This window comes from Camellia sinensis, chromosome 10 (assembly GCF_055761805.1).
Source record: "Camellia sinensis isolate YWXY chromosome 10, ASM5576180v1, whole genome shotgun sequence".
Taxonomy (NCBI): Eukaryota; Viridiplantae; Streptophyta; class Magnoliopsida; order Ericales; family Theaceae; genus Camellia; species Camellia sinensis.
The window spans coordinates 31,579,860-31,592,686 of NC_138970.1; the positions used below are offsets into that span (position 1 = coordinate 31,579,860).

A 12,827-nucleotide genomic window follows, 5' to 3' on the forward strand; every position below is an offset into this window, starting at 1 on the left:
TTGGCATTGTCAGTTTTCTCCGCCATGCGTTCTAGCTTTAATCCTGGTACATAATACTATATATATGCACTTGCGTTTACCAAATTTGAAACTAAAAGTAGAAGAATCGGTGCTTAAATTAGGTGAATATTGATGTTCTATGCTGTAAATTGTGTTGTTTGTTATTGTAATGCTGAGCCACAGCTGCTTTTAATGCACATTGCATATTATGATATGAAATTATTAAGTTTAGTTGAAAGTATCTAATTTTTTTTTTATATATATTTCTTTATATTCATTTGCTTAGTAATCATAGTGAGATGATGAAGATACAATACTGTGCTTGAAAAGGAGAAAAGATGTGGTTTAACTTGGTATTTATCATCAATTAGCATAGTATTCTGTAGATGGAAATTATTTTTCACTTATTTTTCTTGGCAACCAAACAAACTTTATGCTTTATAGTTCACTTGAAATCCAAAGAAAATTCAGAAAAAATCCAGAGAAATTCTCTAAAAATCAAAGAAGATTGGGTTTTAGATAATGTGACTCATCCAATATACAGAGAAGATGAATATGAGTTCCTCATAGCTCGAGTTCATCTCTCTCTCTCCCTCTCTCGCTACTTGATCTCTATACCATTTTCACTAAGCTTCAAGCAGTTCGATTTCATCTCTTATTCTCTGAAAAAGGCCAGAGAAATTCCCATAATTTGCTTGACACCAAGATTGAAGGCAAGCAAAGCATGCTGCTCAGTCGTCTGACCATCCTTGGAAATACCAGCTTCAAAACTACCAGTGGTGGAGTTGATGAAATCACGATGGCCAGGAGCATCAATGACAATGCAGTAGTATTTGGTGGTCTCAAACTTCCACAAAGCAATATCAATGTTCCCTGTTGAAAAATATTTCTCCAGCTGCAAATCATGCATGGATATATTTTGCTTCAAGAAATGATGTTGAAAAGAGAAAACATGATGAGATGAAGTACACAAACATGCCTGCAGAAGTATCCTTGATGTTGATACAATAGTTAAACCTGTTGCTGTTAGGGGAAATAGAAGCAAATCAATGTTGTTTGATGCTTGCATTCTTACCACGTTCACATTCAAAGGTCCATAGAAATTCTGGAGAGAAATTTCTTTGGACGAAATTTCTCTGGATGAGAATTTCTCTGGAGAGAAATTTCTCTGGGAAGTCTAGAGAAATTCTCTAGATGAAATTTCTTTGGATCAAATTGAGGGACCTTAGACATTATGAAAATATTTGGTGTCAATTATACTATAAAATTTTAATACCATGGACCTTAAAAAAAAATCCCCTAAATGTAATGTCCATATTCGAGTATTATTATTGCATAATTCAGAACTTTCTGTATTTCTTTTCTACTCCCAAATTGTGTTTAAAAAAATTAATAATTTGTTTGAAATTAAATTATTATATAATTAGAAACTAGTAATTTTGTTTCAAACTGCCTTATTGGACTTGCAATGAGACCAATTCACCATCGTTTAGGCACAGCCTTGCAGTGATTTCTTTTTTTGGTTCTCGCATTAGCTGCTATTTTTTGTAAGGTTTGCTGTCAAATATTAAAAAATAAGATCAATGAATTATTTTACAAGTAAAAAGTTTTACAAGAAAAATATTTTTCTTGTAAAATATACATTACAAAGGTTAAAAGTTAAAAATAATTTATATTTATTCTGTACACTACACAAGTCAACTGCTAATAATAACTTATTCTTTTACACTTCCAACTCATTTTTACATAATTTTCACATTGTTAGAATAGTAAAGATAGAGGAAATAATATATATTGTATTAAATGAATTAATCATATACAATAGAAGGCTTGTATATATATGCTGAAAAAGAGTATCCTACTAAAAGTCTAACTATAAGAAAAAGTATCTTATAAGAAACCTAACTATGACAATATAAATATATTTAGGAAATCAATACCTAATATATCTAAGAATATATACTATATATATATATATATATTAATATCTCCCGTCAAACTCAAGAAGGATAAACATCTTGAGTTTGGAGAGAGAAACTAAAATATGAAATAAAACTAAATAAAATGAAAGACAAATAGATTGCAAAGTCTAGAACGGAAGCGCAAGAGCGCTTGAGATATATCAGAGACTAGAGCTAATACCGGGAGATAGTTTTATGATCGTGTCGAATCGTTATAAGAACTGGCCAAAACTAATGCCGAAACAGTTTAAAGTCATGCCGGACCGTTGTAGGAACTGACTAGAATCAATGTTGGAACAGTTTACGGGGTCATGCCGAACCCTTGTAGAGATTGGATGTTGAACCAACAAGTGTGGCACACACAACTTATAACGTGGTACTGAACGATAATGGTAACAGATGACTAAGTGTGCTAAGGGGCGGCTTGGATGGTACACAAGGAGCGGCTTAACTTGTGCGCTAGAGATTGGATGTTGAACCAAGCAAGCGTGGTATACACATAACTTATGACGTGGTACTGAATGATGATGGCAACAGATGACTGAGTGCGCCAAGGGCGGCTTGGGTTGCGTGCCAAAAGAGGCAGCTTAGATGGTACGCCAAGGGGCGGCTTGGATGGTGCGCCACAAGGGACAGCTTGAATTGTGTGCTAGAGAAGGCGACTTAGGTGGTTCATATGGTATATCACCATACTCACCATAATATAGGTATAATACCCCTCTCAAATTCAAATAGGTTTGAAGATAAAAACTTATTTGAGGTTAAAACAGAGGGAATGACAAAGTGGAGCAAAAACACACAAAAAAATAGATTGTGAGTAAAAAAAATATGATAGAGATATGAATAAACTAGTAGACAGAGAAAGATCGCCACAGAGCAATGCTGAAAAGAAAATATAGCAGCAAAATGGAATAAGATCCGATTGGCGGCCAAGGCAAAGCTACCACCGCCTGCCGGTAAAACAAAATTATTAGGTACTTAACCTAACTCTGATACTATGTTAGAATAGTAAAAAAAGGGAAAAAATAATATATATTATATTAAATGAATTAATCTTATATAATAGAAGACCTGTATATATAACCTGAAAAAGAATATCCTATTATGAGAAAGAGTATCCTACAAGAAACCTAACTATGACAATACAAATCACTGTGTTTGGTTTGAGTTTTCTGGATTAAGTTTTTTAAAATCTAAGTTTTTTGATTTTCGTATTTTTTTGTTTTTAGTAAATATTTTTAAAATTTCAAACATTTTTTTTACTTTTTTAGATACACCTTACTTAGATGTGTCTAAAAAGTAAAAAAATTGTGAAAAAATATTTTAAAAAATTAAGAAATACATAAAAATACAAAAAATATACTAAATTCTTGTATTTTTTTTATATTTTTGGTATTTAATGAATTTTTAAAAAAAAAATTTACAATTTTTTTACTTTTTAAGTATATTTATGTTAGGTGTGTCTAAAAAATAAAAAAATTGCATAAAATATTTTAAAAATTCAGTAAAAACAAAAAAACATGAAAAATAAGAGTGTAAAATTTTCTGAAAGGTGAATATATCTAAAAATTCAATACTTAATATATCTAAGAATATATACCATACATATATTAACACATTGAATTTCAGAAGACTTTATACAAATACTACCCTTACCACTGAATTTCAGAAGACTTTATACAAATAATACCCTTAACCAGGGTTCATCGCGTGATAGAATTCCTCTGAAAATGAACCAAGGTTGTTGGGTAGTACACAACTACACATTGGTGATTCAAATCCACTCATCTATCACAAACTATTTTGGTTTTGATTTTCTTGTTCTTTTTCGTTTTAAAATAAGATTTCTAATAGACAAACAAAAAAATACGTACTCCAAATTATTTCCACATTTTAATTCCAGTGGCATCCTTCTACTTGTAGCAGTATCTTGGGACCTCCTTAAATAACAGAAAAACAAGCGGAGCACAACATACATAACAAGCTACCCCAGGGCGGGGATGAGCTATTTCTTACAAACAGTGGAAATTGGTAACAATGTCTCCAACAAATTAGACACCAAACACCCAAGCTTGGTTCAGCATGAACATAAATTACACAGGCAGTTCGTGATGCTGATGCTGATTTTCATCCTGCATTCCATACTCGTTGCTCATTTGCATTGCCATTCTCATTGCCCTTCTAATTTCTTCAACAGCTTTGAGAAGTTCATCATGCATTCCATTAACTTGTTGCTCATTTGCATTGCCATTCCTCAATGCATTCATTGCACTTCTAATTTCTTCAACAGCTTCGAGAAGTTCATCCTGCATTCCATTAACTTCTTGCTCATTTGCATTGCCATTCCTCGATGTATCCATTACCCTTCTTCTAATTTCTTCAACAGTGTTGAGAAATTCAACCAGCATTCCATTAACTTGTTGCTCATTTGCATTGTCATTCCTCAATGTATTAACCCTTCTAATTTCTTCAACAGCATCGAGATTTTCACCCTGCATTCCATTAACTTGTTGCTCATTTGCATTGCCATTCCTCAATGTATTCATTACCCTTCTAATTTCTTCAACAGTGTTGACAAAGTCACTTTTGATCTGAAAATACGAGTTACGTGCAACAATTCCAAGAACACAGCCCCATAGGCCCAAAACCAACCACCCTATGGCTGGCACAATGATCAGTACCAGCAAAAAAACAGCAAGTACACCCAAGAATGAACTTAATTTGTTCACTATCACAAGATTTATGCCATAGGTTTGTTGTACAAATTCAGCCAACAATGATAAAAAATAGATCGTTATAGTGGAAATGAATGCTACCACCTCTGGATAATGTGTTTCAAATGGTTGATACATTGTTTGGAGTATAGTAGCCAGCAATCCAATGAAAACCCAACACATTCTGTGGAATTTATCAAAGTTAGCTGCCCGCTCCCTACAACCATCACAAGAGAATGAAACGGGCATTAGAATACAAAATAAAGGGTTAACTGCAATACAATTGAATGCACAATAAAAGCAGTAAAAATGCACTAGGTATGATCAAGGGGTGGCAAATGCAATGCCAACTCAGACACAGGAACCCAGCCAAATCCGCTACCAGTTAGTGGTTTAGGTTTATTTATTTTTACATGTAAGGTCGCATTTGGAAACCTTGATGTTTAAAGGATGCCTGTATGCAGTCCTAACAGCATGGGGCAAGAAATAGATTAAAAAGAAATAAATAAAAATTAATTAATTAATTATGCAACACTTGGGCAAATTAAGGCTTGAAGTTAAAAGAAGATACTTTACCACTAGAGTCTCCTAAGGGGGCACCCCAACAGCTTAGGCCACATTTCCCCAATAAAACACAACTTTGAGTCTACATAAATTACACATCAAAAAAGATACTTAAACCACTTGACCAATTAGCACATGATGTTAATCATGTAAATTTAAGCATATACACATTTATTTCATATATATAAATATACCATCCATATATTATTAAATATGTAAACTTACATAGGTTAGTGGGTTTGCATTTTGAGTGCTTTTTTTTCCTTGCATACGAGTTTATTTTATATCATGTAAATTTAAGCATATACACATTTATTTCATATATATAAATATACCATCCATATATTATTAAATATGTAAACTTACATACACATCACATATAAACATAACGTATGGGACATAATCAACTATGCTTGATATAGAGTTTTTAGTCTTACATCCATTCATGACTTCTTATTGGATCTTAACTCCACAAACTACGATTTAAGTATTTCTTCCATAAATTGCACATGAAAATTTCAAGTTGAACAGAAATAGATAGAGCTCTCATCTACAAGCCCTCCTATCAGAGTTGTATTCTGTGAAGAAATGTGGACATAACTACGAGATGGCTCTTAAATTCTTAATCTTTGTCGGGCTGGAAATTTGGTAATATGGTATATATTATGGCTATGAAAAGAGTAAAAAATCCAATAGTCAATTTTTGAGAAAAGCAAATCTGACAAAAAGGTTATGAAAGAGTTGTAACACAATTTTACATACACACATTTCTACGTATACACATTCATGGAGGTACATTTCCATTCCTTTTAGCTAAGTTGAGTTTTTTCTTTTAGTTTCCTCTTCTCTTTTCTTACTTTCTTTCCTTTTTATTTGTTTTCTTTGAATATTTATATAGGCAACCCTCAACTATGACCCATTTGAACTCACACCCCCTAAATTATATTACCTAATGGGTACACCCGTTAAACTCAGATCCTGTGCCCCTTTGATAGTCTATCGCAAAATTGAACATATGCAAGTCACATGCAAATTTAGGGGTTGTTTGAGATGTTATAAGTAAATGCACTTTTTGACTTTTTATAAAATATGGATTGGGTTTGAAGTGATGTGATAGAGAGGTGATGTGACTTAAATAAGATGATGTGAAATAGGATAGTGACTTTTTAACTTTTTAACTTTTTTTAAAGATGTCAAACTTGGCCTTATAAACTGAAATGACAATCTTACCCATCCATCTCTCTTCCTCTTCTAAATATACCATTTGTTTTCTAAATATTTTTTGTATTTGATAGAGAGGAATGCATGCATATATCTACATATTCACATAAATAACACAAATTGAATGCTTCCAAAAAATCAAGGTTACAACTTCCATATACATACTGATTTATGTGTGCTTGTATGTCAAGAAATACACACACATATGTATCCATTGCATATCGCGCATCATGGCCCTATCCAATTCCAAACTGAGAGAGTAGTGAACAATCAATAGTCATACAAACATGTAACACCCCTGTATATTTTGAGGTATAATTGATTACGTGGTGGAAACATTTTAATTTCCTTGGCTTGATTATCCCAAAAACATCCATTTAGAACAATTGCATAAATAAATGAAATGAAACATTCACTACCATTTATTATACCTTCCCAGCCTCAAACACAAGGAGCACAAGATATTATAAAGAGAAGAGAAAAAACAAACTTGTTCTTTCCAAAGCTGAATGTGTACAAAGATCTCAAACATTTAGCCCTTCCATTCAACATCTAGGCATACAAGCATCTATATATAGATATGCACATAGCTTTAAACACAAAATTATTATGTTTTATATCACTATGACCTAAATTTATAGGGAAGAGAGGTGAGCCAAAGCCCAATAAACAATGATACAGCAAAGCTATTTTAGGACAAGGATATCTCCTATTTCAATAATTGTAAGTCTACGAAAATCTTAGAAGCTTAATTTGCATTTTAAGCATAACATATTTAATGCATTTCCATTGCCAAACATAGTGATAAGGCCCATCCGGAGAATGCATATCATAACATATCAGAACATGACCATGTCGACTAAGATTTTGTTAGAACCACAAACTAGTGGTGGTAGATACCATCATAACAAATTAGTATATTTTCCATCCCCTAACAGCCACTAGGATCATTGTTGTCAAATTGAGATACGAATTGTGTATCATTTTTTTTATCTTTCTAAATCACATAGCATATCGTATAGTGGATCACAAGACTTTTTAACGTCTTTAAATATAGACAGGAAAAAAAATAGTAATAGAAAATACAAATATTTTGAGTGAACAATACATTAAAAAATGTATTATTCTTAAAATTACAAAAGTAAGGTTTCTTAAATTAAAGCTATTATAAAGCATGTATACTTCGACAAACATGTCATACCCGCACTCAGCATAGTACTTTTGCATACGCGTCATATGCCAGAAGTACCTAGTGCACTAGAGTGGTGTGGTAACCGGTAGCCATGAGCTGGTGGACCGGTGGTGAAGTGCCTGGTACGGCAGTGCAGTGGTCATATATTGGCATTGCTATGGTGCAATGGAGGTGGAAATGTGGTGTAAGGGGTAATATGTGGTGTAGGAGGAACGAATAATGGTTGTAGTTGATGCCATTCAAGGCATCGATAGTTAGAGAGAGATGGAAAAAAAATGATTGAGAAAAGGAGAGGATAAATAGAAGGAAGGCCGCACATAGAGGAAAAAATGTTTTGAATATTTATCTAGAAAGGGTAAATTTCAACTTTAAAAAATAAAATAAAATAAAACGCTAAGGTTTGATCATTGTAACAATTTAAACCCTAACTTCTTAATTATTACAGTATAAACCCTAAATTTTTAAATCAAGTAGAATTTAAGCAATCCATCCATAGTCTGTTAAGAATGTTAAACTATATGGCACTCATGGCAATGTTTCATTGCCTTTTTTTGCACCTCTCACACATCACTCATCCTAAATTACTCTTCATCCTTCTCTCATCGACCACCTTTCTCTTTCTTCTTTTTTTCTCTTCATTCTGTCAACTACACGACCACACTCAACCTCCATCTCCACCAAAGCACAACCAGCTCTGCTATTTCCTCTGGCAATCCACCTTTGCTACCCACAATTTGATCCACCATCAATCCAACTCTCTGAAGTTATGGAAATTGGTTTTCTCCAATAAAATTAATCATTACAATTAGAATCCAATATTAGCTATGTAAAACGGACTGAGAGAGTTGACTGAACTAACCTTTGATGCTCGGGGTTCTCCATTTTCAATTCGCCCAAAATTCCAAGAGACCAGAGATATGAAACCAGAATCAGTCCCAGAGAGAGAGAGAGAGATAGAGTCACAGATCTAAAAACAAATTTCCCAAAACCAGCTAAAGATGTACAAGTCTACGCGAGTCAGCAATGTAATCCACTCTACTACTTGGTTTTGGTTTCCAAAATTTAATTTTTAGAAAATTCTCCATTTTTATTTTTTCTATTTCAATTTTTTTTTAGTTTTTAAACACACTTAACTTAAATACACTTGAAAATATAATTTTTGTGAAAATATCTTTACAAAATTCACTAAATACCAAAAAAATACAAATATATATATATATATATATATAAATTCAGCATATTTTTCATATTTTGATGTATTTATTAATTTCTAAAATATTTTTTTCATATTTTAATTTTTAATATGTTCTAAAAAAATTGTTCAAAATTTTAAAAATATTCACTAAAAATAAAAAGATAAAAATTCAATTTCTAAAAAAATGAATTCAGAAAATTAAAACTAAAATGGGGGTGGGTGTTTTGTCGGGTCGTGCTTTTGCAATCAGGATTTGGACATGGGATTGGAGATGAGCTGGGCTTAACTCGACTCATCGTCGGGCCCAATGTGACCATTCCAAAACCCGCTCTAAAAGGAGATTCAAAACCCATTTGGCCCACGAGATCTGGGCCCAGCCCGACTCATCGTCAGGCCCAATTTGACTCTTCTAAACCATGCTCTAGAAGGATCTTCAATACTTAGCCGGCCAACACAGCGCGTGAACCTTCCCACACACCAAACACCATCAAATCTTCCGGAAAACCGAAAGAACACCGGAAAAAACTTCAAAAGGATAACAAGGGCTCCATATTTTAGCAAACTTGGGAGTCCCTGCAAATTCAATAGCAAATTATCAAGTACAATCCACAAAAACTGCAGATCGGATATAACAGATTTAATCATGTTGAGTCTCCGCAAACACAAGCCACAAAAACAAACAGATTTAATCATGTTTCAGTAAACTTGGGAGTCTAGAGCCATATATATATATATATATACAAGCACACACACCCAGAAAGAGATTGGATTGAAAATCTTCAAAAACCCTGAACGATTGTGAATTAAAAATGAAAGGTGGGGTTGTTATTGAAGATGGATTCATATATGAAGAAGAAACCCATCTCACCGTTTTTTAAACCTCGTCTTTCGAGTCGACTCGTACAGACCCGACACTCGCCACCAGAAAAACAAACAGATTTTATTAATACAAATTTTTATCAAATAAAAACCTAATTTTGGACGTCAGACAGCAGATTAAACTCAAATCTGAAATGTTTCTGAGAGATTAGAGAGAAAGAAAGACTATAGAGAGGGAAAGAGCGAGAATCATCACCATCATACGCAGATCTGAGATGCTTCGGCGAGATTAGTGAGAGAAAAGCCATATTCAACACAATCGCCAGCGGCGGCCGAAGAGGGCTGAGATCCTGACGAGTGACATCGGTAAGAGAGGGAAAGAGCGAGAATCACCACCACCAGTTGTAGATCTGAGACGTTTCGGGGAGAGAAGCCAGATTCAACACAATCGCCAGCGGCGGCAGAAGACGGCTGAGATCGGCGGTGTTCCTGACAAGTGCCATCGGAAACCGGCGGTGGTGAGCTTGCTGCAGCAAAGGTATTTTAGCCATCTCATCAACGCAAAATTCAGAACATAGGAAAGATGATAGATAGCAGCACAAAACATAGATGGCAACGGGAACACAAAATATAGATGGCAACGAAAGATGGGTGTGGGGGTATTTTGCGTGTTCACACGGGTATCTACACTTTAGACAATGGGTGGTGACAAACATTATCAGACGGTGTCACCATCAGAGTCAAGATCCTCTCATTGCGCTCCCTCCTTGTACTCCCTCTTTTCAGGGCCTTCGGGCCCATTTTTAAGCTAAATTTTGATAATTCAAACCGTTAATATTTTAAAATTTATTCAGTATATCATACCTGTAAAAAATCAAGTTGATCGGATTTCAGAAAGTATGTGTTCGAAAAAATCGAACTAAAAACTATTTTTTTAAAGAATTTAATAAACAGTTTTCCGAGCACATGTTTTCTGATATTCGATCAACTTAATTTTTTACAAGTATAATATAATGAATAAATCTTAAAATATGAACGGTTCAGATTATCAAAACTAGACTTAAAAGTGAGTCCAAAAACCTTATAAGGAAAGATATAGAAAGGGAGTGCAAACGGAGGATCCCAATTCTCCGTCAACAGGGGGCATCACCTTTGTTATTGCACCATTTACTTTTTATTAGGTCTATACAGAAAGGAAAGGTCCAAAGAGATCAAAGGGTTGAATTCGTTGAAGGTTCATTGCATTAAAAATAATTATAAGAGAACCAACCCAGAAGTGGAATTTTTTCAACCCTCTTTTTCTTTCTCTCTTCTCTCTCCATGGTTGGCAAGTTGAGTTTGGATTTTTTTGACTATTTTTTTTTTGACAAAAATTTATGAAATCATAAAATAAATTAAAATAATAATAAGATAAAATATTTTATTAAATTTATAATTATTTTATTTTTTATCTCACAAATATCACATCTAATTATAAAAAAAAATATAACCCTCTTTCCAAGCCCAACAATTTTAACATATTAAAATAACTAAAAATTAAAATAATCTACTAAAATAACTAACTTCTCAAACAAATCTCTCTTATGTCCTTCTCATTTCTCTTTCTTTTACATGTGAAATCCCATAATTTTTTTAGGATAAATTATAATTTGTCACTTTATATTTGATCAATTTTTTATTTTATTTCTTTAAATTTCTTTATTTTTTACTTTGATCTTTTTTATTTTAAATTTTTTAAATTTATTACTAAATTTAATTTCTATTCAAAAGTAGACAAAAAAATATCCTAATAACTGTCATATAATATAAAATATATATTATTATATTGAAATTTAACTTTATGTCAGATATATGAGTTATATATAATAAAATATTTTTATGTCACATGATTGTCAATATTTTTTTTGTCTAATTTTTAATAGAAATTAATTTTAATAGTAAATTGAGAAAAACTTGAAATATGAAAGGTCAGTGAGAAAAAAAATTTAAAAATCAAAATAGAAAAGTAACTAAACATAAAAAGGCAAAGTGTAATTTATCTTATTTTTTAAATATAAAAATTTCAACAATAATGCTACGCTTACTTACAAATTTATTAATAGTTCTAAATTAGGGAAAAATTATGCTAACACTCTTCAAATGCACCTTATAATTAAAAAAAAAAATAGCATAATTTTAATTTTTTGAGTTATAACCAAAAAATATATCTCATAACTAAATACAATATGAGATATAATTAAAAAATTATCATAACTAAAAAAAAAATAACATAATTAAGAATACATATAGTACACTATTTTTAAAGAAATATATATTAAAATTCCTCTAAATAAAGCATTGACAGCTCACGCACTCACATAAGCAAGCATTATAAAAAATAATAATAATAATAATAACAAAAAAAAGGGTAAATTACAAATACGCCTTTGAAGTTTGTTTAAAATACAGATTATTCCTGTAATTTGAAAAATTATAAATATTCTTTTGTCAAATTTTTTTTATTTAACATAATTAACTAAAAAAATGAAATTCATAATTGCACTCCTCTACAATAATAAAATTATCTAAATTATTAATTGAAATATATTTGTAATATCATTAAAAACTGTTAATGGATTTAATGATTTATTTGTAATATCATTAAAAATTATTAGTTGATTTAATGATTTATTAACTAAATGAATGATTTATTATGAAATTCAAAATCTCAGAAAGAGAAATGTAATTTTCAGAACCACAAGAAGCAATTCATATTTTAATCAAACCTAATTTACCTATAAAAAAATAAAAAAATAAAAAACGAATCAATAGGGGCTGTTTGGTAACCTTTTTTTTTTCAATTTTCAATTTATATTTACAAAAATTTTAAAAGCTATCATAAAAATTTGTTGGATAATTTTTTTTGGTTTATAAATGGTTGTTTCAGTTTGTAAATTTGAGGAAAATTGTAAACTCAAAAAATGAGTTTACATTGGTTTTTAAACAGAAAACGGAAGCCCAAAAACGCAGAGCTACAGTAACACAGACCATGGTTCGAATCTGCGGATGAGCATTTTTCAATTTTCCAACTACAACGGTAATATATACGTTATCTCTAACTCTACTCATCTTCTTTCTTCACTTTATTGTTCAAAAAATCCACGATCGAGGCTGAAGGAGAA

The 12,827-nt window shown here is 31.8% G+C and overlaps 1 protein-coding gene across 3 annotated transcripts; it reads right to left on the bottom strand.

The window, feature by feature from the left end:
* Positions 1 to 3,814: 3,814 nt before the first annotated feature.
* LOC145801052 (uncharacterized) lies at positions 3,815 to 10,349 on the bottom strand. 3 transcript variants are annotated; one of them, XM_082891228.1, is made up of 3 exons: positions 9,923 to 10,349; positions 8,512 to 9,420; positions 3,815 to 4,892 (listed from the first exon to the last, which is right to left on the bottom strand). In XM_082891228.1, exons 2-3 carry the CDS (start codon positions 8,532 to 8,534, stop codon positions 4,055 to 4,057), a joined length of 861 nt encoding a protein of 286 aa, XP_082747354.1. In that variant the 5' UTR covers positions 8,535 to 9,420; positions 9,923 to 10,349; the 3' UTR covers positions 3,815 to 4,054. The 3 variants fall into 3 exon arrangements, with proteins under 3 accessions (XP_082747354.1, XP_082747353.1, XP_082747352.1); XM_082891227.1 differs by adding an exon at positions 9,716 to 9,761 and having other exon boundaries at positions 3,815 to 9,420; positions 9,923 to 10,335; XM_082891226.1 differs by having other exon boundaries at positions 3,815 to 9,420; positions 9,923 to 10,335.
* Between the last annotated feature and the right edge of the window lie 2,478 nt (positions 10,350 to 12,827).